This window comes from Amblyraja radiata, chromosome 5 (assembly GCF_010909765.2).
Source record: "Amblyraja radiata isolate CabotCenter1 chromosome 5, sAmbRad1.1.pri, whole genome shotgun sequence".
Classification (NCBI taxonomy): Eukaryota; Metazoa; Chordata; class Chondrichthyes; order Rajiformes; family Rajidae; genus Amblyraja; species Amblyraja radiata.
Genome location: NC_045960.1, coordinates 88862512 through 88888827, shown reverse-complemented (window position 1 = coordinate 88888827; position 26316 = coordinate 88862512). Strand labels below are relative to the sequence as shown.

Here is a 26316-nt window from a genome sequence, read left to right as displayed (position 1 = left end):
CCACAAGGGCCACATCTAACTCCCTCTTAAATATAGCCAATGAACTGGCCTCAACTAGCTTCTGTGGCAGAGAAACTAGCTTCTGTGGCAGAGAAACTAGCTTCTGCGGCAGAGCAGACAACATTTAATTATAAATCGTAAACCTTCACTTAGAACACCTCGAGCAACAAGAATCATTTTTAAGAAATCCCACAATGAGCTTGGACGATAGAGGAAATTTGCCAGATGATCACCAAGGCAATTGGCAAACAACTTTCCAAAACATTAACTTCCTCTTTGCCCGCACAGATGCAGCTTGAATTAAAACGTTACTCCAGCATTCTTCTTTTGCTTGAACCTCTGCGATTGGATGGATTCGATTGCATAAAACAAAAAGAGTACTTCATCATCAAGAAGATAAATAGTTTTGGAGTCAGGGTTATACAATGTAGAAACATGCCCTTCGACTCAGCTCATCCATGCCAATCAAAGTGCCTTCTCCAGCTAGTCCCATTTGCCTTTATAGGGCCCATATCACACTATTTCTTTCCTATCTCTAGACGCTCCCAAATGTCTTTTAGACATTGTAATTATACCCCCCTCTACCACTTCATCTGGCAGCGCATTCCGTATACCTTTGTGTGGAAATACTTGCCCATCAGGTCCCCTTTAAATCTTTCCCCTCTCACCTTCAATCATTCTGCCATTCAATCATACTGATCTATTTTTCCTTATCAACCCTATTTTCCTTCCTACTCCCCATTACTTTTGACACCCTTGCTAATCAAGAACCTATTACTCTGCATTTTAAAAATACCCAATGTCTTGGCCTCCACTATCATCTGTGCCAATGAATTCCACCGATTCACCACCCTCTTCGTAAAGACATTCCACCTCATCTCTATTCTAAAGGTACACCCTTTTATTCTGAGGCTGTGCCCTCTGCTCCTAGACACTCCTGCTAGTGGAAACACCCTCTCCATATCCACTCTATCGTGACCCATATTTAAAAAAATTGTGCAAAAAAATGACAAGAAATTAGAAACATAGAAACATAGAAAATAGGTGCAGGAGTAGGCCATTCGGCCCATCGAGCATTCAATATGATCATGGCTGATCATCCAACTCAGTGTCCTGTACCTGCCCTGTATCCTCCATACCCCCTGATCCCTTTAGCCACAAGGGCCACATCTAACTCCTTCTTAAATATAGCCAATGAACTGGCCTCAACTCCATTCTGTGGCAGAGAATTCCAGAGATTCACCACTCTCTGTGTAAAAAATGGTTTTCTCATCTCAGTCCTAAAAAATTTCCCCTATCCTTAAACTGTGACTCCTTGTTCTGGACATCCCCAACATCGGGAACAATCTTCCTGCATCTAGCCTGTCCAACCCCTTAAAATTTTTGTAAGTTTCTATAAGATCCCCCCTCACTCTTCTAAATTCTAGCGAGTACAAGCCGAGTCTATCCAGTGCAATAGTGCAAGACACAACTTTAAAACAAGCTCCAATTGTGCAAGAGGTGGTCCGTATTGTTGCACTGTCGAGGTAGGATTGGGGATGTGCAGGTTGGTTCAAAAAGCAAATGGTTGTAGGATAGTAGCTGTTCCTGAACCTTGTGGGGTTGGGCTTTAGGCTTTGGTACCTCCCACCTGATGTTGTAGTGAGAAGAGATGATAGATGCAACCTTCTTCAGGTTGCAGAATTGCGCAAATTATTTCAACATTATAGATGATAACATCGATTTAGGCACTGTTCCATAGTATTTTGTACCAAATCAAGACCAAGTTTGACTGAGAAAATTCAGATTAAAGTAATGACAAACTAATGGGAACCACTCAAAGTTAACTCCTCAATATAAGCATGGAACTGCAGACCCTTGTTCAAAAATAAGACACTAAGTGCCGGAGTAACTCAGCAGGTCAACCATCAATCTGAAAAAGGGTCCCCACCCAGAATGTCACCTAAATAAATACCTGATCAATAAATCAATCTATCTGTCTATATTCTCCAGGGAACCTGCCTGACCCACTGGGTTACTCCATCACATTGTGCTCTATTCTGACAACTCAGCAAGTGGCTTACTTGGGAGCCTAAAATGTGATCTTATAGTTTATATTCACAGAAACTTTTACTGAAGAGTTTTAAAGAGTGAGTGCTGGGCTGATATCCCTCAGAAAAAGGTTAGGGTTACACATTTTACGAATAACAACAATTATAATGATTGAATCAAGAGGGTTAGCCCCTTCATCCAGTCAAATTTTATTAACGGATTTTTAATTAGATCGACACGCAATCCAGGAAATGCAGTTTCTCTTCTGACTAAATCTGGATAAATAATTCTGTGACTCAAGTCTGAAGAAGGGTTTCGGCCCGAAACTTTGCCTATTTCCTTCGCTCCATAGATGCTGCTGCACCCGCTGAGTTTCTCCAGCACTTTTGTCTACCTACTGATCACCTTACACTTGAAGTACAAAAGATTAGCCAAACAGTTGGATCCTGAAAATAAATTAGAAACAGTGGATGCCCGGGAAAGGAAAATACAAAGATAGACACAAAAAGCTGTAGTAATTCAGCAGAGCAGGCAGCAACTCTGGCGAGAAGCAATGGAATGCTGCTGAGTTACTCCAGCATTTTGTGTCTAGCTTCGATTTAAGCCAGCATCTGCAGTTCTTTCCTACACAAAGAAAAATACAAGTCACGACAGTATCTTAAGAATGGAAGAAAGCAATCGAGGCTCACATAACAAAAGTTCTGTTGTCACATTCCTTCAGTTTTCACTGAGTTTGTTTAGTTTAGTTTAGTTTAGAGATACAGGATGGAAACAGGCCCTTTCGGCCCACCGGGTACGTGCTGACCAGCGATCCCCACACATTAACAAAATCCTATACCCACTAGGGACAATTTTTTTTTACATTATCCAAGCCAATTAACCTACAAACCTGTACGTCTTTGGAGTGTGGGAGGAAACCGAAGATCTCGGAGAAAACCCACGTGGGTCACGGGGAGAACGTACAAACTCCATTCAGACAGCACTCGTAGTCAGGATCGAACCAGGGTCTCCGGCGCTGCATTTGCTGTAAGGCAGCAACTCTACCGCTGCACCACTGTATTGACAGAATAAAAAAGAAAGACAACTTGCAAGAATATCTCATATCATAAGATGCAAGCAGAAAAAAAACCAATAGGTTTTTATGGAGCAAAATAACAAATAATACCACAGATGTTAAAAATCTCTAATTAAAACTCGCATTGATTAAGTGCACGTGGCAAAGAGAAGAAAAAGCTAACTTTACAGTTCAAAGGTTCTGATGAAAAGGGACTGGTCTGAAATGTTAATTTCCGATTCACTCTCTCTCTCTCTACAGATGCTACTGGACTGCTAAGCATTCCCACCAAAGAACGTTTTTTGGTTCACTAATAACAAGTCTGTCTGAAGAATTGTCATGTCCAAGAGCTCAGAGTCGCATTTAGTTTTTTACAGCACGGAAACAGGCCCTTCAGCCCACAGGGTCCATGCTGACCAGTGAACCCCGCATATTAACACTATCCTACACATACGAGGGACAATGTTTACACTTACCAAGCCAATTTACCTACACACCTGTACGTCTTTGGAGTGTGGGAGTAAACAGAAGATCTTTGAGAAAACCCACACGGTCACAGGGAGAATGTACAAACTCCGTACAAACAGCACCCATAGTCGGGATCGAACCCAGGTCTCCGGCGTTGCAAGTGCTGTAAGGCAGCAACTCTACCACTGCGCCACCGTCTCTAATCTTTCAAGGAAAACACTTAGATTTTGTCATCTAAACCCCATCTGACCAGTGAATAGTTTAGCCCCTCACATTAAAAATAAATCTCAATAATTAGGACCAAATTATTTAAAGGTTAGACTGAAAATTTATTTTTAGCTCCAAATTCATGGACCTTACCTTTTCACTTAATGGGACATTTGCTTTTAGTCATTGGTGCCCAGGACCAGTTGTTTTAACTAAGCAACCACACTTAAAACTTGCTCCAGACATTAATTATAAACAGTAGACATTTCTTTCTCAACAACATCTATAACTGACCAAGGATGCACATTGATTGGAAATGTGGGCTTGTTGAGAGAGAAAGAGATTTTGCAGGGGAAACGTTTGCTCTTCGGAGCAAGTCAATAACAGGATAAGATAAATTCAAATAAATGGCAAAAGATCCCGATAACAACATTTTATCTCAGTTGTCAGGATTTGAAACATTGAACTCGAAAAGACAAAGGAAGTTGCTAACCAATAAACACCTTTAAAAAGGGAAATAGGAAGGTGCTAAACGATAAATAATTAGCAAAGATACAGTTAAAAAACAGAGGTACAAGACTAAGCCTCAATACCTATTAAACAATCACTACTGATGAGCTGAGGGACACACTTCAAACCTGCATTTCTACGATTCTTTGAACTGCATGTAGCCAGATTAAAGCATTTTTATGGACAAATGATAAATCATGCCTGAATGTAGCCTCTTGTATCAATTTACCTTAAAAAGGTACAAAGTGCAGGAGTAACTCAGTGGGTGCATGAGCATCTCTGAAGAACATGGATAGGTGAGGTTTTGGGTGAGAAGAGTCCTGACCTAAACATCACTTATCCATGTTCTCCAAAGATGTTGCCTGACCCACTGAGTTCTCTAGCTGTGTGTTTTTTTTCGTAAAACAGCATTGGCAGTTTCTTGTGTCTGAATTTAACTTAGATGGCAATGATAGGTTTCAAGGTCAAGTTAACTGAACTCTTTGTCCACCTTGAACACATTATATTTGCACCATTAATTGCCAGGACTTGGACATCGATGTGAACATTGACAGATCAATGTTGCATCTGGAAGCACATGAACATCTCGTTCAATGGTTTCTCCCTCTCTCCAAACAGTGAACAAATATCAAAGGAACAGACAAAACAAATTGGAAAACAGGACTGAAATGCAATAGATTTAGTTTTTAGACTAGATTAGTTTATTGTTACATATACCGAGGTAGAGTGAAAAGCTTTTTTGTTGCGTACTATCCAGTCCCCAAAATGTCTATACATGATTAAAATCAAACCTTTCACAGTGTACATATACAGGATAAAGGGTATAACATTTAGTGTCAAATAAAGTCCAGTAAGGTTCGATTAAAGATAGTTCAAAGGTCTCCAGTGAGGAAGATGGGAGGTCAGGAGTGCTCTCTAGTTGGCAATAGGATGGTTCAGTTGCCTGATAACAGCTGGGAAGAAACTGTCCATGAATCTGCAGATCTGCGTTTTTAAACCTCTGCACCTCTTGCCTGATGAGGGGTGAACAGGGTAGTGACTGGGGCGAGACTGGTCCTTGATTATGCTGGTGGCCATGCCGAGGCAGCATGATGTATGAGGTTGGTTTGTGTGATGTGTGACTGGATGAGTTTCATCCACATCCCAAAGACCTCGTGTGTAGGTACAGTGGCTTGCAAAAGTTTTCATACCCCTTGAACTTTTCCACATTTTGTCACGTTACAACCACAAACGTAAATGTATTTTATTGGGATTTTATGTGATAGGCCAACACAAAGTGGTGCATAATTGTGAAGTGGAAGGAAAATGATACATGGTTTTCAATTTTTTTTACAAATAAAAAACTGAAAAGTGTGGCGAAATACATTTACGTTTGTGGTTGTAACGTGACAAAATGTGGAAAAGTTCAAGGGGTATGAATACTTTTGCAAGCCACTGTAAGTGAATCTGGGAAGGGGGGGGAGAGAGAAGTGGGGTGCTGATGAGAATGTGGAGGAAAACTAAAGGGTACTTTGTGGGATTAATGTGAATCAGTGGGTGAATGGCCCGTTTCTATGCTGTATGATTTGTCAATTGTACGTTGCTGCCATAGTGGAGCTGTTGACTGATCAGATTAATGTGTATCAATAATTTATAACAAACCTAAAAAGGTCAATAGTAAAAATATTTGGAAACCACAGATACAAAGATTTAACATGGTGGCTGCGGAGGACATAGGGAAACAACGGTGCCAGTAAGCAAGTTGTGGCCTTACCTGCCGCGCCCACAAAAATGATCTGGATGCCAAGAGGTCGGCTCCAGGGCACGAAGAATGAACGGAGGCCGGGTGAGATGAGGGACAGTGGGTCCGGATCGAGGCATCAGTGGAGTGGGCCGCTGGAGACCCTGCAGCACCTGGGACTCCATTGCTCCAAGAGGCTGAGCACGCAGATCAGACACCACCAGCGGCGGCGGAGCTGCGGTGGAGGACACCAACAACTTTACTTGGCCAGGCCGACTCTGCAATGCCACCAGGACAATGGGCGCATATGGCCAAGACTCGACATTTATAATAACTTTAGACTTGAATCATGAAAATGGCGCCAGAAACATGGCAACTCTTGCGTAGTGTCTCAGTGTAATCTAGTATTTCTATACACTTGTATGTACTATGATCGTGCTAGGTAGAGTAATATTTGTATTGAACTGTACGCAAATGAATTTCACTGTACCTCAGTACCTGTAACAATAATTATTGTTATTTATTATTATTAAATCGTTGAAAACATCAACGATGCAGTGGTGCTGATTTCCGAAGGGCATTCCTTACAATGCTATGTACAATAGTGATCACAACTTCTACTGAAGTGTGGATGGCCGTTGGCTCGCTAGAAGCTCATCTGCCCTTTGACAGGTCATGTTTTTGGTCCTGCTGGGGGTCCACAGCCCCCTCCTCACCTGGCAAACCAGGTTGGGGAGACAGTTTAGTCGCCGCCTGTCCAACCATGGAGCAGGTAGCAGGGGATTACATGGTGCCCGTGGCGGGGGGGGGGGGGGGGGGGGGGGGGGGAGCTCCCCCCGACCTGACAAGAAAGTAACATTGAACCATTGATTGAACCACTGAAAGTTATCCACATTCCTCTTGACCATACCTCACCATGTCCCAAATGATTAATTAACTGCACTCTAAAGTTTCATATGGTGCAAGAAATTCATCTAACTTGCACTTCTGAATGCTAAAACACCATTGCATCCTCTAACGTGTTGCTTTCAGATGCAAACAGGTGTGCAGATTGTAAAACTGACAGAAATTAGTGCCAGGACAAAATGTTTCAGAAAAATCTCTATAAACAATTCACTATCTGAAGTGAGTTTGATCAGATTCACTGAACTGTTTGTTCATGGCTCGTTTAAGTGTCGGTTCAGGACCATAAGCCACGACGTTTGCGGGCTGCTCAACTATATTAATTACCTGTTGCTGCAAAAATGATTGCTAATTTTGCAAATCCAGCAATTGCTCAACTGCTGATTAACCCATCATAAGGAGGAGTTTTTCAATTTGAAGATGTCAGCAGCAGATACGATTTCCAACATACACAATTGGTTTGGCATGATTTAAACCCACATTACAAGGGTTTATAAATGAATATCAGAGATTACTTGGGAGACTGTTTTGTGCATTTATTGTAATCTGCTATTGTGGACGAGGAACAGACCATGGATGGAAATGTTAAGGGCCTGTCCCACTTGTGCGCCATTTGCGCGTCATTTAAGCAACATTATTTACACCCGCGCATGGCGTGTGGTGAGGTGTGGTGGCGTGGGCAGTGATGCATGGTAGCGTGCGGCACCCCAGGATTTTGGGATTCACTAAATCTTCGCGTGCCACCTGCGTGACGTGCAAATGGCGCCCAAGTGGGACAGGCCCTTTATGTTTAAAATAATTAAAAGGTAAGTTCCTCAATATTTTTTTCTATCTCCCCTGCGAGTTTATTCAAATAAACATTTCCCTCCCGGAATTTCCTCACAGGAAATTTGCTCTTTTTTTTCCTCATCTTGTTTTGACATGATGTTATAAACTCGGTTTGAAATTGATTCCAGAAATGGTTTTGCCAAAAAATCCTTATTAAATATACAGTTTATCATAAAAGCCCAGAAAAGAAACACAAATCATATCGGTCTTCCATCCACGCAAAAGCTTTACCATCAAAGTTGATTTCAAAAATTGTACTATGTACCTCTGACACATTTTTTGATACAAGTAGCAAAGCAGATAATCTTCATCTAATGAGCTAACAACGAGTAGCAAAGAATTCCGTGTATCACCCGCTTCTATAGGTTAATATTATAAACAACACAACTCTAGTGATAGCAGAATAGACTGCACACCTTCACCGAATTGGCCCATTAAGTCTAACATTGGAACATACAAATTAGGAGCAAAGGCAAAGTGCTGGAGTAACCCAGTAGGTCAGGCAGCATCCTTGAAGAACATGGATAGGTGATGCTTCAGGTCAGGATCTTTCTTCAGACTGATAAGCATTGTCACTTTTTTTGTAAACCAGCATCTGCAGTTCCTTATTTCTGAATTTGGAGCAAGAATAGCCAATGTCAAGTCAAGTCTATTGTAATACACGCAAGTACGGTGAAATACAGGCATAATGTAAATCTTGCATGCAATCCACTCAGCCAACATACAAAACACAAATTACACATAAATTTCAAAACAGTAGAAATAAAAAACAAATGCACAAAAGCCAAGACATTAGTATGCCTCACACTGCCTCTGCTCGAGGCAAGATCACAGCTGATCTGACCGTAACCTCAACTTTACATTCTCATCTACTTGTGGTCACCTTTCACCTCCTCTTAAAGTGAGATGGCATGAGGCATCATCAGTCAACACAATCACATCAGTTGGAAGAGTCAGCCAGTTAATCTGAAGAAGGGTCTCGACCCGAAACGTCACCCATTCCTTTTCTCCAGAGATGCTGCCTCACCCGCTGAGTTACTCCAGCATTTTGTGTCTACCTTCGATTTAAACCAGCATTTGCAGTTCTTTCTTACACATTTTGTCCACTCAACTACGAAATCTCCTCAACATATGTCTACTTTTAGACCGTGGGCCGAGGTGCTTCTTTGTTTCATTTCGTGACCCACATTCCATATCTACCTGTATTTATAACATAGTGTAATATTATAGAAATCATATCTGAAACTCGTCAAAAACCTGCGCATATTTTTAAAATATGTAAAAAACCTCAGATTTTCCGAGTAGTAATTGTCCAATCAAAGCACGTTTGACATTGAATCGGAGGCCAATTGAGCAATCACATGCTTTGTTTCAGGCTAGCTAGGCAGGGAGCACACTGGGATCATGGCGGAGAGGAAGGTTAGTGCAAGAGGTTTAAACTGTCAAAACTATAATACAAATAACCTCACATGATTATCTACACCATAATAAACCATGACAGAATGATTGATGATCACTGTGAACTTTCAGCAGATTACGGTGCATGCATACGTTTGAAATAGTTCAACTTTGAGGAAGACTCTGGATAAGAATACATTGAATACCCAACTGTAGCAAAGTAACAATGTTCTCCAAAAAGGAGACCGGTTTAAGACATAACTATTATTGTGAGATTGTAGTGTTTTCTTTCGTACATCGCGTGTACTGATAAAAACAAATATAAATGCAATGTTTCTGTTTGTAAACTAGCCATTCAAGACATATCCACCTATGAAATCTAAACCAAAAGATTGGGAAAATAAATGATTATATACAGTCTACTTTTGCTATTTAATGTGTCCAAGTTTGAATTGATATAAACCCGGGAGTGAGGAATACAACACATCTCATCGATTACCGTAGGGATGAGAAAGATCCGCCTGTTCATTTCAGTTAGTGATGGTTTGATCGATTTTAATCAACAGGTTCCCGACAATGTAGTGAGGAATGATCTCGCTATACAGAGAGGGGATACGCCTCACTGTGACCCCAAAATGTACCACGGGTCGTGCTTCATTCTCCGAGATGGGTTGGGAGACAGCCCGAGGTCAGGCGGTGATTGAGGCTTCTAAGACTTAATGAACAATGTACTTACTCATCCAGATCATGTCCAGAGATCCTGGACACAGGTGCGTGCAAAGTACCAAAAACAAAGTTCCTTTCCTCTGGTAGACGCACGATGCTGGAGTAACTCAGCGAGGCAACATCTCTGGAGAAAAGGAATAGGTGACGTTTGGGGTCGAGTCCTTTCTTCAGACTGAGAGACACAGATATCTTTAGTTTCTCTCTCCTCTCACTCTCAAACTGAAGAAGGGACTGGACCCGAAACATCGCCTATCCATTTTCTACAGAGATGCTGCTTGACCCGCTGAGTTACTCCAGCAAGAGGAAAGTAACTGGCAGTCAGTGGGGTTCAGTAAACTGGGGAACGCACAGAATATGCCCTCATCAATTAATTATGCGGGTTCAGGAGCCGGTGAAACCCGGGATCTCTGCGGCAGTCTCACTCACCGTACACCTCCAGTCGGACTCTTGCCTGAGTTTCACCTCCTGAACTTGTTCCAAAAGTCACCTCATATTCACCAGCGTCCTCTCCCCGTAGATCACGGATTAAAAGACTGAAATTCCCGTGGTGAAGAGTTACCCGTCCCGTGTAATTGGAGTAATAGTATTCAATATTACCATTCGAGTCTCGACGTTACCCCATCTCCCCATAGAGTAATATACAGCCACCTATTATTGAGCACAAGAGGGGGCTCTGTTACTTTTTCTAATTAGCTTAATTAATTAGTGTGCAATTTTTTGTACTGACGAGTTATGAATTCCTTCTCAATTATATTTTATCTAATTCTGTGCCAAATTTCAGGTAGATCCCAGACATGGATCACAAAAGTTAAATTCTAGACACATTTTCGATGTTAGGCCCACTCGGTCCTCTCTCTGACGAGAGTTCAGCAACATCCTCTCTCACTGCTCTCCCTCTGTGATTCCGCCTTCCCTCCGAATCTACGACCACGTCTTAACCCAGACCCGTTACCACTGCCACGTTTGTTTTCTCGGGACTTGTCTGCGCCTCCTTCCTTTACCTCGTGGATTCCAGCTCTGGTTCCAGACCTCACTGTTCAGACCCAATAGGTTCCGACAGTCGATCTGCCATTTTTCACAACAGTCCTCATTCTGTGCCCTGTGTTCTACATTGGCTGCGATGCGCCGGCACCAACTGGGACTCGCTCTGACTCTCCCACAGCTTCGGGCCTCACTCACCCACTCCTGCAATAGACCCCAACTGCACTTTCTCCAACGCCAGATCCACGCCCTCAACAACAGCTTCCTTTCCTCCCTGGACTCCACAAAGGATCGCAAACTTGCTCGCCTCCAGACCGGTTCTTCCACCGACACTCCTCGACTCGACCGGAGTCTGAAGAGGGTCTCGACCCGAAACGTCGCCCATTCCTTTTCTCCAGAGATGCTGCCTCACCCTCTGAGGTACTCCAGCATTTTGTGTCTACCTTCCAGTTAATTTAAATATTTGTCTAAATTGCCTGCTTGCTTCGTACAATTACAATTTCAAATTCACTTCACCTCGATTTCCTGGAAATTCAAATCATGGCTGGAGCAGTTTCAATAACGAGGACTGCACAAGGAACTAGGTTAAACTAGATCTCTGAAATTACAGCAGGTTCTCACAGCCCAATACTGATCTGAAACTATACACCACACACTGAGTAAATATGATTCCACATCTCATTTGGCTATTAAGCATTTTGAAAGATACACATTTCTCTTGTAAAATACAAAAGGTAAATGTTCAATGCATCTTTGTTTGTATTACCAATTAGTGTACCATAATATTAGCACAACCATTAATGCCACGTTAAAACAGAAGTAATTCAAACAATTCACCAAGCTCAAGTGGCTTTTGGGTGGGACAGTGGAGCTGAGCCAGTGACCTGAGTTCAATCCTAACTATGGGTGCTGTCAGTATGGAGTTTGTACGTTCTCCCCGTGACTGCATGGGTTTTGTCCAGGTGCTCCAATCTCCTCTCACAACCAAAAGACATGCAGGTTTGCAGGTTAATTGGCCTAAGTAAATCGTTCTTACTGCTTAGGATAAAACTAGTGTGAACAGGTTGGTTGGAGTGGACTGTTGTGTTCCACTGTCTGTATGAATTGTTATCACCTATCCCCCAGGCAACAATGGACCACTGTGGGCTCCACATGCCCTTGATTATCGTTGCTTTTTGCATATCTTCCATTCATTTGTCCCAAGTGCCGTCTACATCTCTCGTTCGCCTTTCCCCCGACTATCAGTCTGAAGAAGGATCTCGACCCGAAAAGTCATTATTTTTCTCCAGAGGTGCTACGTAACCCACTGAGTTATTCCGGTTTGTTGTGTCTGTTCCCAGTTCATTAAAACGGGGTATACACTTGCAGCACATGCGAGTATAGCATACAAAAGTCTTCAATTACCAGCATGGACATAGTGGGCCGAAGGGCCTGTTTTTGTCCTGTACGTCTCTATGACACATCATAGCAGTGGTCCATTAGAGCACCATGCATTGTGGGTGTTATTGGAATTATGTTGCAACTTACAAAATGTATTTAACTTCTACAGAAAGATGATTGCATTCTGGTGAGAATTAAAGGCATTCTCTGGGCCTTTCCCCTCCCTCAAGCTCGAGATATACACCACACCAAACCTGCTTGGTTTCTTCTGAAGCTTCTGCAGGAGAGAAAATGACAATGTACAAAATACTCATGACAAAACAACCCAATGTTATCGAGCATGATATTATCGACCTAATGGCCACGACCCACATTCAGCCTTGTAACAGTCCGTCTGGTGACAGAACAAGAGTAATGCACGTTTACTGTGGTAGATTATGTTTCAATGCAGAATTCAACAAACATTATGCGACCAAAATACAGTGTACGTGCTGGGTGCGTGGGTCATGGTCACGAAGGTGATAACATCATGCTCGTGACCAAAGGGTTATGTTGTCATTCGTAAATTTAGTACATTCTCATTTTTTTCTCTTGCACACACCTGACAAGAGACCTTTCTGGTTTGATGTTTTATATATCTCTGGCTTGAGGGAGGAAAAGGCACAGAGGATGCATTCATTTCTCATCAGATTACAATCGTCATTCTGTACAAGTTAAATACATTTTGCAATCTCTGTTAGCAAAATCTATGATTTTTGTTTTGACTTCATTGTTGAAGGTAATAACTACTTCGCAGGAAAATTTACCATAGCACTGCGTGACATGTTTAAAAACGCAAGTTAAAAGTGTAGAGCGAACAATAGAAATAATTCTACAAAATTGCTCACTTCTTGGTGGCTGCAGCAGGCTGGTTGACAGGAAATAAGTTTCAAACCACAGACAACCCCAGAAAACGTCTGATAGCCCAGCACACTCAGGACTTTGCAGGGAATGGAGGGGCATAGATCACGTGCAGATAGATGGGATTAGGGCAGCACAGTGGCCCACTGGTAGAGTTGCTGCCTTACAGCACCAGAGATCCAGGATTGATCCTGACAATGGCTGCTGTCTGTCCCGAGTTTGTACGTTCTCCCTGCGACCATGTAGGTTTCCTCCCACACACCAAAGAAATGCAGGTTTTTAGGTTAATTGGCATCAATAAAAATTGTAAAATGATCCCTTCTGTGTAGGATATTGTTAGTGTATGGGGTGATCGCTAATTGGTACGGACTCAGTGGGCCAAAGGGCCTGTTTCCGCGTTGAATCAATAAAGTAAAGTGCTAAGGTAAAGGATGAGGTTAACCTGGCATTATCTTCTGCACAGACATTGTGGGCTGAAGGGCCTGTTTCAGCACTGCACTGTTCCATGTTTGGTGGTGCCATTTGGGGGAATTTTCTAAACGATTGGTTTATTATTTCTATTGATAACTCAACACTTTTACCTTGCTTTTTATAAAATGCCACACAGTATCATAATAAATTTCCTAACAAAGCAGGCAGGTTATAGGGGAGACGGGGATCTGGCTTCTGGTGAGTTTGAAGGGAATGTGGCAAACATTGGTTGGTGCGCCAACTGAACAATTGGGATTTCTGAACAGTAGGAAAACATTGTGTTTTAACAGACATTCAATCCACCATCATTGGAGCAGAATGCTGCCCCCGAGACCAGGAGTCCTGGGTCACAAATGACCTTGTCTTGCATCAGAGATAGTGCAAGGAGTGATTGTTTAATGTGTTATGTAATCACCATAAGACACGGGATCAGAATTAGGCTAGTCGGCCCATCAAGTCTGCACCACCATTTGATCATGGCCGATCTATTTTTCCCTCTCAATCCCATTCTCCTGCCTTCTCCAAGTAATGCTTGACACCCTTATTAATCAATAACATATCAATCTTTGCTTTAAAAATACCCAATGATGACCTCCGCCGTAGCAATTCCAGAGATTCACCACCCACTGGCTAAAGAAGTTCCTCCTCATCTCTGTCCTTTTATTCTGAGGCTGTGCCTTCTGCTCCTACATTCTCCCACTACGGAAAACATCCTCTCCACATCCACTCTATCTAGGCCTTTCATTATTTGGTAGGTTTCAATGAGATCCCCAATCATTCTTCTAAGCTTCAGCGAGCACAGACCCAGAGCTATCAAACACTCCTCATATGTTAACCCAATCATCCCCGGGATCATTCTCATAAAACTCTTCAACACCAGCTTTCCACAGATATGGGGCCCAAAACTGCTCGTAATATTCCAAAGGAGGTCTGACCAATGCCTTATCAAGCCCTAGCATTGCATCCTTACTTTTATATTCTAGTCATCTCAAAATGAATGCTAACATTGCATTTGCCTTCCTTACTACCAAATCAACCTGCAAATGTACCTTTTTGGAATCCTATGCCAACATTCCCAAGTCTCTTTGCACCTCAGATCCCGGCTTAACTTTTGCTAGTTACATAGCTGGTGTCTCTCTGTAGTTGTGTGTTATCCTGACTATTCCTTTGGAAGCAAGAACTACTCTAATGAAGACTCACTATGAATGCAATAGAGATTTGCGGGAGCCATTGCTCCAACCGAGCCCTCCCAACCCAGGAACACTGAAGTCTAGGAAGGAACTGCAGATGCTTGTTTATTACGAAGATAGACACAAAATGCTGGAGTAACTCAGCGGGTCAGGGAGCATCACTGGAGAGAAAGAATAGGTGACATTTCAGGTCGGGACCCTTTGCAGTCACGCAGTAATTCGTTTTGCTGTAAAATATGACTCCTCAAAAAGGGAAAAGAAAGTGGGGAAAATATTTTTTTTTAAATCCATTTTCTTAAAGCAACACAGAAGAACCCTTGAACTAACTTCCAAGTTATGACACAATAACATTACTGTCAGGAGATTTAACTGAGGAAAGGCTTTCAAATCCTAAGTTTGTTTAAGCATCAACAGATCTTTATTGGCTTCACTCAGTACGACAAAGACGAAGGAACTTTGCTCCTTCAGCCTCACTTTCATTGCTTGCATATCTCTGTACATTGAAGGCATCTAGTTTCACTGAAGATTCCAAAATGTACAAATGACATGAGATGAGTCCAAGCCATTTTTTTCTGCCATTTACACCAATATACTATAACTTTGGCACAGATAACAGCATTGTGTAAACTCAATTATAGGCGACACCTGTGTTAACAGGAGTGGGGAGGGGTTGCAGTCTTAGAAGAAGGGATGCATCACTATTTTCCATAGCGCAAAGCTACAACATTAGCACATGCGACACAAATTGAAGAAAAATATTTATGGTAATTTATTTACCATATACACACACAAATTCCATAATTAGCTATTTGTCTTCAGGGAGAATGTCTTTAACATGAACAGTATGCAACTCTATTGGTGCACGAGTCTTCAATTTGCATTGCAAAGCAAGTACAATTTTATAACCTCCAAGTGTTCCAAAGTAATGTGAAGAAAGAAACACTTAGGTTGTTATTTTAATAATTGTACACATCTTTTAATAATTTTCTACAGATTGGCATTTACTGCAGATTCCAGTAAGGGCGAGGACATGGAGAGAGATTTTTAATTTAAGTTCCCAGCTTCTTTTTACACTCACAACTGCCAAGTGAGACATCAGCTAACTAGCTATGCTTAAAATACGTATTAGCAATCACTCATTGCAGAATGTTAAATCCGTCTAATGTTTCATTTTTACGTAAAGTCACACAATAGCAAAATATCTCAACACCTTAGGTTTTGTATTTTCAATGTGCTAAAACTGTTCTCCACAGGAACAACCACAACAGCATACACACCAGATAATTTTAGGTGTCAAAGTCTGAATAAGTGCCCCGATCTGAAACGTCACCTATTCATGTTCTCCAGGGATGCTGCCTGACCTGCTAAGTTACTCCATCATTGTGTCTTTTTTGTAAGCCAGCATCCACAGTTCCTTAGATAGACACAAAATGCTGTGTTGAACAAAATGATTCCTCACACCACAAGAAGGGTACCAACCTGAAACGTCACCTATCCCTGTTCTCCAGAGATGCTGCCTGACCCGCAAGTTAACCCAGCACTTTGTGCCTTCCCTGTAAACCACCATCTGCAGTTTTTTGTTTCTACAGGTAACTTTAATGCTTACTACACACTAGGAAGATCTTAACAATCACAACCCGTGGTAGTTAATGAGGAAGTATCCTTCAATACAACAAGAATGAATCACTCTTCATCTTCAACAAAACATAACACAAAGGTTATCACAACAAATTTCCACCTCATACATTATTTTGTGAAGAGGCAGCCACACATAATAAAATAACTTGCTGTTTGATTATTTAATCATAAGCATACTTTAATAGTATGAGGAACATATGAGGAATTTGATTTGCCATACAGTCATACCAATAAAAAAGCAACAGAACACACAAAAATACATTTTAACATAAACATCCACCACAGTGACTCCTCCACATTCCTCACTGTGATGGAAGGCAAAATAAAAGCTCAATCTCTTCCTTGCTTTGTTCTCCTGCGGTCGGGGGCCTCGAGCATTCCGCTGACGGGACGATCTTAACTCCCGTATCCGCCAGCAGGCCCTCCGCGTCGGGCCGATCAAGCTCCTGCATCGAGGACATCTCGGGTCCCCATGCCGGGCGATCGACCTAGGGTCTGCGACTTTGGAGCTCCCGACTCGGTCTCTCCCGAGACTGCGAGGTCCGCGATGTAAACGTCCGCAGGCCGCGGTTGGAGCATCGATCCCAAGAAGGAATCGGCTCCGATGGTAAGTCCACGCCCCGCGGTGGGGCTCAAAGACAGTCCCGAGCAAGGCCTCCAGCTCCATGATGTTAGGCCGCAGAGCGACCGGATTTACGACCCGGAAAACAATCGCAACTCCGTCAAGGTAAGAAATTGAAAAAAGGTTTCCCCTGACCCCCACATAAAACAAACCAGAGAACATTAACACAAATTTTAAAACACATTAAAATAACAAAAACAAACTAAAAAAAACGAAAGGACAGACAGACTGTTGGCGAGGCTGCCATCGTGGTGCCACCCGGAGGTGTGGCAAGATAACAGAAAAGGAATGACATTTTATTTGGTTACAAACTGCCAAACTCCAACAAATGTCAATGGTGTTGGCTTTTCCCAAATTAGAATACCATGTGGCCTTGAAAAAACCCTGCCTCGATTTATCAGAACAATAAACCTCAGCTCTGCACTATCTAGTATAAAGACCATCCAGCATCCTCAACACAGATCCATTATCCATTTCCAATCATTCTGATAGAACCTCTTCGGATGCCTTTTGTGGCATCAGTTGGGTAGTGAGCAAAGGAAATAATATCAAAATATTAACTAGTGTTCAAATGTACAGGCATCCAAATTTCAGTTTTGCTATAGTATTACGTCAGGCTATCCCCAGATTAATAAACATCTGACTTATGGACATCCTCTACATACAAACACACACACATAATATTATTAAATTAATAAGTCTGACACATGTACATATGTTAATTCCTGTGAGTGCAGAAGTAACACACTCACACACTCTCCTACTCTCACACTACAGTGGAGGTATGGTAACTATAACAATTGACTGTGTATTTTTCATCGTGAACAAAATCAACTTATGGAACACCCCAGTCTTTACTCATACACTGCCTGCAATGATATTTCTCAATTGCAAGGACCTCCCATTGTCACAGTTTGGACCTCTCCTCGAACTCTGGATTCCTAGCAGGTCACCCCTTTAAGGGCCTGTCCCACTTACGCGACGTTTTAGCAAACTGCCTGCGACCTTCAAGCTCGGGGGCACTCGCCTGAAAAACCGCGAGCTGGATCGACCGGCAGCGCTGAACATACATACATACACACATCGCAAAGGCGGGGGCCAGGGAAAGCGGGGGTGCGCTGTCTGAAATTCACAAGGTGCAAAGCCAAGGTGATACCCGCGATGAACAGGAAGGTTAAAGACGGCCAGCATAGTGTACGGTAAGTCCTTTAAAAGGAGGGGAGAAGGGAGGAGATGGGGGGAGAAGGGGGCAGAATGGGGAGGGGGTGGGGGGAGAAGAGGTGGAGACACTTTTAAGGAGCCGGACAACTTATAGTAAGCTAGAGATATACCGCTGTGAAGTTTAGCGGGCATTTAACATTACCAGTCGGTTTTCCTTGGTTCTGAAAACTCGTGCTTACGTTTTTTTTCCCCAATGAGCCAATTAAAATGCCCGGTCAGCAAAGGAGATTACCTACGGCTACCTCAACTTCCTACAACAACATGGCAACCCCACTAACACTGCACTACGAGTTCAAAAGTATTGCTTTTCTCCATGCCGACCAATTTTTACTTGCAGAAAAAATTTCAGCTTGTTGAAAAATTTTCCGCAAACAAACTGAGGCCTCGAGTAGTAACCACTATGCGGGAACTCCTCTCGACCATGAAGGAGACTTACCAGAAACCACCTACAACCACGTGTCGACCATGCTGCGAGCTTGTGGCAAGCGCAAACTCTCCTGAACTCACAAATAAGGTCGCCATAGTGGGACAGGCCCTTAAGTCTTTCCAGAACCAGGGGCCACAGTTTAAGAATAAGGAGCAGGCCATTTAGAACGGAGACGAGGAAACACTTTGTCTCACAGAGAGTGGTGAGTCTGTGGAATTCTCTGCCTCAGGTGGATGCAGGTTCTCTGGATGCTTTCAAGGGAGAGCTAGATAGGGCTCTTAAAAATAGCGGAGTCAGGGTATATGGGGAGAAGGCCGGAACGGGGTACTGATTGGGGATGATCAGCCATGATCACATTGAATGGCGGTGCTGGCTCGAAGGGCCGAATGGCCTACTCCTGCACCTATTGTCTATTGTCTTTCCCTTTGCTGATTTATGTAAGATTCTCAATTAATTCCAGATCTTTCAGTCTACCTCGTTTCAGACCACATTTTTATAAATATGCACATTCTCTGCAGCTAAAACACGATATTCTGCACTGTTTATTTTCTCTTTTGCAAGACCAGATACGGTCATATATGGTAGGATTTGCTGAGATCACACGCAAAACAAAGTTAAACACTGTATCTCGGTACACATGACAATAATAACCCAATACATATACCGCGCAAATGTAACATTTGTAAATTTTTCATATGTTCAGATTTTCTATTTACCCTTCCAATAGAGATCAAATGTTTATGGTATACCTAGACCAACTAAAGTCAAGCGAGACATAATGTCAATGCTTTTGATTTGTATGTCACAACAAATGAACACTAGTACTTTGTTTTCACCAGTTAGCTTTAGGATTAGTGCTCTCAGAACTTGACTTGCTACATTTAGTGATTTGTGACTCCATACCATTGGATACCATTGCATCTTTATTCCTTATTTTTGAAGGTGTCCCTGCCCCTACGCCCCTCACCTTATTTTTTACAGCACAGAAATTGGCTTTTCAGTCCATACCAATATTTTTGCCAGCCCCCACTAATCCCATTTGCCCTTCTAGATACGAGTCTGTATCTTTCTCTGCCTTGCCCATTTAAATCTCCTCCTAAATGTCTCTGAAACCAAGTAATCGAATATAATTCCACCACCTCCTTCGGCAATGCACTCCACATATCATCTATTCTCTGCATGGAACAAAACAAAAACACACCTCTCAGGTCCCTATAGAAACATTACTTCTATGTTACCCTATTTTCACGTCCACTCCGTACACATTAGGGACATTTTTTTTCTCCAGGAGGCCAATTGGGACCATCTTTGAGATGTGAGAGGTAACCAAATGCCTGGAGGTAACACACCAAGTCACAGGGAGATCTTCCAAACTCCACACAGACAACACTCAAGGTAAGGCTGGACACTGGTCTCTGATGCTGTGAGCCATCAGCTCTACCAGCTGCACCACTATGCCATCTGGTCTATAGAATAGAATAGAATAGAATAGAATAGAATAGAATTACCTTTATTGTCATTCAGACCTTACGGTCTGAACGAAATTTCGTGCCTGCAGTCATACATACAATCATACAATAATAAACAACAACAAACACAAATTAACATCCACCACAGTGAGTCCTCCAAACACCTCCTTACTGTGGTGGAGGCAAAAATCTTAGGGCTGCAGTCTCTTCCCTCCTCTTTTCCCTCTGTGCTGAGGCGATACCCCACCGGGCGATGGTACAACCAGTCCTGCAGCTCACCGAACCCCGCAAACGGGCCGACTCAAACACGAGGCCCGGGGTGGTCGAAGCTGCCGCCCTCCAGTCCAGCGGACGCAGCCGCCGGCCCGCGGCTGAACCCCGGACTCAGGTCATAGCCGCCAGAACGTCGTCCCAGCCACCGGAGCACCGTTCCAGCCCCGAGCCGGATCGCCCTCACGTGAGTGCCGTTCCTCCCTCGAGCTGGGCTGCTCCGACGAGAGCACGGTACCTCCCTCGAGCTGGGCCACTCCGACGGGAGCGCCATTCCACCCTCGGGCTGGATCGCCCCGACGGGAGCGCCACAGCCCCTCACGGGAGCGCCGTTCCAGCCCCGAGCCGGACCGCCCTCACGGGAGCGAGCCCAGGGCAAGTCCTGACTGGCTCTGCCTCCGGAGTCTCGAGGTCGCTAGCTCCGCCATTAGGCCTCAGCGCAGACGGAGGCAGAGAAGGGGGATACGACAAAAAAGTCGCATTCCCCCGAAGGGAGAGACAGCAAGCCCCGTTTCAACCCCCCACCCCCGCCCCCCCCCCCCCCCCCCCCCCCCACATAAACACAACCTAAAAACCAAAAACTTAACTAGACAAAACGAAAAAAAACAACACAAAAAAGTAAAAACAAACAGACTGCAGGCGAGTCGCTGCTGCCAGGGCAGCGCCGCCACTTTCGGATCATATGCCCATCCTCTCGTCTAACCCCTAACTGGACAGTGCACATGTCCACACAGAGTCTGGCTATATTTTTATGAAAGCTTTGTGTGACAATTCCAACACTTTTCCCCGATCTGGTTACATTTAAGACTGCGCAAATCATGTACAAAGCAAGAAATTATTTACTTCCAAGAAATATACAAAAACTGTTTATGGAAAGACAGGGTGGGTATAATTTGAGAGGGAAACATAATTTAAAAAAACTCAATGTCAGAACAGCTCTTAAAAGTATGCGCATAGCAATCTGTGGTGTGAATTTGTGGAATGGTCTGAAACAGGATATAAAACTTAGCACAAGCATAATTCAGTTTAAAAAGATGTACAAAAACACTTGTTTAAAAGGATATTGGGATGAGGATAGGTGATTGTGAGTGGGATATTTGTTATACTGATTGTATTGGGAAGGGTGATTATAGAGTGATGGGTTGTATATATGACTAAGATACTGTATAGTATATGAGGGTTTTTTCTTTTCTTTTTATTTTTTTATTTTTTGTATGGCTTTGTAAATATTTGATTAGTGTATAAATGTAAATAATTTGGTGTGCATATAGTGGCTGGTGTACATATGGCTGCTAAATTTGTATAAGATAATTACAAGCAGTTGAATAAGGGGTGGGAATTAATAAGCTTTGGCTTCTTCCTGCTCCTTTTCGGACACATACGATTTCATTTATTTATAGATATTGTTTATGACACTTTATAAATATTCTTGTTTTGTTTTTTGTATGCGGTTTCACACTTGCTTTTTATTCTTTTATTCTGTTCGAAATAAATAATAAATAAATAAATAAATAGATAATAGATAAATAAATAGAATTATTGGAGCATGTATCTGCACTCCCTGCAGTGACATCCAAATCAAACAAACCTGTCAGGATCAGATGAAGATGCTCTCTATGGAGTCAGTTTGAAAACATCAATATCATTAAGAAGAATGTCAATTTAGGTTTACTGAGACAGCATCGAAACAAGCCCTTCGGCCCACCGTGTCCACACTGACTATCGATTACCTGTTCACCCCACTTCTATGTTATCCTACTTTCTCATCCACTCCCTACACAGTAGAGGCAATTTATGGAGGCCAATTAACCTACAAACCCTCACGACTTTGGGATGTGAGCGGAAACCAGGGCACCAGAAGGAAACCCATGCCGTCACAGGGAAAACATGTAAACTGCACACACACACAGCATAAAAGTTCAGGATTGAACCTGGGTCTCTGGAGTTGTGAGGCACCAGCTCTACTAGCTGCTCCACTGTGCCACCCAAGTTTAATTTAGAATAAACTTCCTCACAAATATTTATTTCCAGGCAAGAGGCATGAAAATCAAGAAAACTTTAAATGCAAAGTTGGACACAATGGCACCAAGTACTTTTGTACAGTGAATCAGCTGCTTTAAAATACCACTTCCCATACACCCCCCCCCCCTCCCCCTCATTCTTCTGACTTCAGACCAAGAACAAAGCTAGTGACAAGCACCTTTCTGCTTGGTCCCGCGCAGCTGGAACAGGGTTGGCTCTATGCAAAACAAACCTGCAAACAAGAGGCGAAATCTTATCCTCCAACCAGAACAAGTTGTAATACCACATCCCAGAGATGAGGGAAGGGTCTATCTACAACCATCCTGCCCTTGGTCTCACCTGCCCTGAGTGGCAGGCATCACCAAATCAATTCTGCCTTTGTCAACGTGGAGGGATAAAATACATTTACATTCCTGGGTCAATGCACAACATGATTTCCACCAATATGCAAATCAATAAATACCATACAGGGATATCCTTAAGTAAACTAACCCAAGACATTCTTTAGAGTCATAGAGTGGTACAGTGTGAAAACATGCCCTTCAGCACAACTTGCCCACACTGGCCAACATGTCCCTGCTACACTAGTCCTACCAGCCTGCACTTGGTCCATTTCCCTCCAAACCTGTCCTATCCATGTACCTGTCTCTTAAACATTGGGATAGTCCCAGCCTCAAATACCTCCTCTGGCAGCTTGTTCCATACACCCACCGCCCTTTGTGTGAAAAAGTTAACCTTCAGATTCCTATTTAATCTTTTCCCCTTCACCTTGAACCTGTGTCCTCTGGTCCTCGCTTCCTCTACTCTGGGAAAGAGACTCTGTGCATCTACCTGATCTATTCTTCTCATGATTTTATGCACTATATGATCACCCCTCATCCTCCTGTGCTCCAAGGAATAGAGACCCAGCCTACTCAAAGGCAAAGGCAAAGGCAAAGGCAAATTTATTTGTATAGCACCATTCGTGCAAACAGCAATTCAAGGTGCTTTACAGGAAAGAAAAAATAAAATAGTCAATAATTAAAAATGGCAAAATAAGCAATACGACAACCTCTCCCTATATCTCACACCTCCTAGTCCTGGCCACATTCTCGTAAATCTTTTCTGAACCCTTTCACGCTTGACAAAAGCTTTCCTATAACATGGTGCTCAGAACTGAACACAATATTCTAAATACAACTGCAACATGACCTCCCAGCTTCTATACTCTTTTTTACTGCCAATTAAAACACTGTCGTTTTCCCAGTTCTGACCAAGAGTATCCCATTTGACACTTTAAACATTTCCCTTTCCACAGATACTGCCTGACCTGTTGGGTACTTCCAGCATTTTATCTTTTTAAAAAAAATCAGATTTCCAGCTCCTGGAATTTGATTTTCAAAAGTCAACTTCACCAGGTATTTGACATTTTCGCTTACAAAGCTGCTAACCTTAAAACATGCAAATACTTCACTTCAAGAAAAAAGACAAACATCTTAAACATGAAACTGATACCTTGATAATCTCCCCACGCCACCCACCGCTTTTAAAACTTTTTATTTGCCGGAGTGAACGTTTCCTCTGCAGAAGTTGCAGAAGTTGCAAGCTTGCAGTGTTGCAGAAGTTGCAAACTTTGCTTTGAGGAAGTTATATTGGGCAAAATCCACAACGGTGTGTGGAATCACAGCAAACCATTACCCGGCCCACTTTCTCCCACTCTCTCTCTCTCGCCCCTCACTTATAACAAAGTTGGTTTAGCGCTGGGAACGCAGAGGTGAAGTGGAGCGAGCAAAAAAAGGGGGGGGAGGCAGCAATTACCAAGGAGAGCAAGCAGTCGCCGGTCGCTTACTTACTTTCGGCAAATCCCGCAGTTGGTTGGCATCGAGTAGCAGCTCTTCCAGGCTGCGGCTGTAACGATAGATCTCGTCGGGGACGACGAGGAGCGAGCAGTGTCGTTTGTCCACCACCTCGACGTGCCGGTTGCACCGCCAGAGAGGGATGCAGTTGAACATGGTCCCGGAGTGGAGGTGGGCTCGGGGTAAAGCGCTGGCTGGGCTGCTCGGATGGAAAGCTCCGGGCTCGCTGCCCTCAGGCTCCACAGTCCGCCCGCCTCCCGCAACAGAACAAGCAAGGAGAGCGGAGAGCAAAGTGAAATAAAATACACATTAATGTCAACATAAATAAGTCGAGTTAAAAACCACAGGCTCGCTTTGCTCTTCTCCCTCCTGTTGCTCTCGGTGAGATGAATTTTGCACTGCGCTTTCTTTGCCTTTCTTTCCACTTTACATGATCTCCTCCGCTCTTTTAATTTGTGTTTTGTTACCGTCTCCTTCACAGTTTCCTCCGCCTTCTAGTTCCTGAACCGGAACATACACTCCCTCTTTCCAGCTGACGTCAACATTCCCAGAGGCCAGTCTGTGTGTGTTTGTGCGGGGAGATTTGGAAATAAAACCGAGGCGAGCCTGTGTTTCTGATCGCCGTATGCAGACCCGGTGACTAGTGCACGCCTCCCACGACAGCGCTTGTATCTACTTCACATGGTGACCAGGCCACCTAAAAGTTGCAGCCCATTACATTATTTGCAGGTGCAGCAAGCAATTCGGGAGCAGGAGCCGGGATTGCCGTAGAAAGTGAAAAGGTGGTGTTTTTGACACCACGTTTGGATGGTGATCTGAGCAGTTTGCTTCTCCAAAAAAGTTGTCTTGCCTTAGATTGGCTCTCGGAAAGAAGGGGAAGAGTACACTATTTCCACAGAGCTATTGGTTTGTTAGTGTCACATGTTCCGAGATACAGCGAAACCCCGTCTGTGTGATGTCCAGTAAAACCATGCTAGTCTAGTTCAGAGATACAGCATGGAAGCAGGCCCTTCGGCCCATCGAGTATCGCGGATCATAGATCACTGGGTGTATGTACCTTCCTTTCCCATTCATTCCATGTACACATTTGGGACGATTTACTAATGCCCATTAATCTAAAACCCACACGTCATCGGGAGAAAACTAGAGAACCCGGAAGAAACCCATACGGTCACAGAGAGAGCGTGCAAACTCAGTATAGACAGCACCAGTGGTTATGTATCTTGCATTGCAAGGCGACAACCCTACCAGCTGTCGTTAATGTACACAAGGCTATAATAAAACTACTAACATGTGCAAGAGGTGGTGCAATGAGAATCCACAGGTTCACCACCCTCTGGCTGAAGTTCTTCTATCTCCATTCGAAAGGAATGTGCTTCTACTCTGAGGATGAGCCCTCTGGTTCTAGACTCTCGCACTGCTTGAAACATCCTCGCCACATTCACTCTATCCAAGTCTTTACATATTATAGTACAGCTGGAGCAACTCAGCGGGACAGGCAGCATCTCTGGAGAGAAGGAATGGTTGAAGTTTTGAGTTGAGACCTTTCTTCAGACACTTTGGTTAAGACCCTTCTTCTGCAGAAGGACCTGGACCCGGAACTTAGAAACATATAAATAAAAACATTAGATGATTGGTCAGGGTAAATGTAGGAAAAATTTACTCGATGTTGAGGGAGTCCAGAACCAGGGGTCACAGTTTCAGAATAAGGGGTTGGCCATTTAGGACTGAGAAGAGGAAAGACGTTTTCACCCAGAGAGTTGTGAATCTGTGGAATGCTCTGCCACAGAAGGCAGTGGAAACCAATTCGCTGGATGTTTTCAAGAGAGAGTTAGATTTAGCTCTTCGGGCGAATCAAGGGATACGGGGGAAAGCAAGAACGGGATGCTGATTCTGGATAATCAGCCATGATCATATTGAATGGCGGTGCTGACTCGAATTTCTTGATTGGCAGTAAAATTAAAAAAGACTCAAATGTTGGCAACCTGATATAAAAACAGAAAACACCGGAAACATTCATCGGGTCAAGGCATTGTCTGTGGGGA

General features: G+C 43.2%; 1 protein-coding gene across 1 annotated transcript in view; it reads right to left on the bottom strand.

The window, feature by feature from the left end:
* The window catches only part of lrrc1 (leucine rich repeat containing 1), a 147340-nt gene extending 122252 nt beyond the window's left edge, over nucleotides 1–25088 (bottom strand). Inside the window, exon 1 of the mRNA XM_033021694.1 lies at nucleotides 24269–25088. Coding sequence (XP_032877585.1) covers nucleotides 24269–24427 — 159 coding nt within the window. The 5' untranslated portion in view covers nucleotides 24428–25088. The remainder of the gene's footprint in view (nucleotides 1–24268) is intronic.
* Between the last annotated feature and the right edge of the window lie 1228 nt (nucleotides 25089–26316).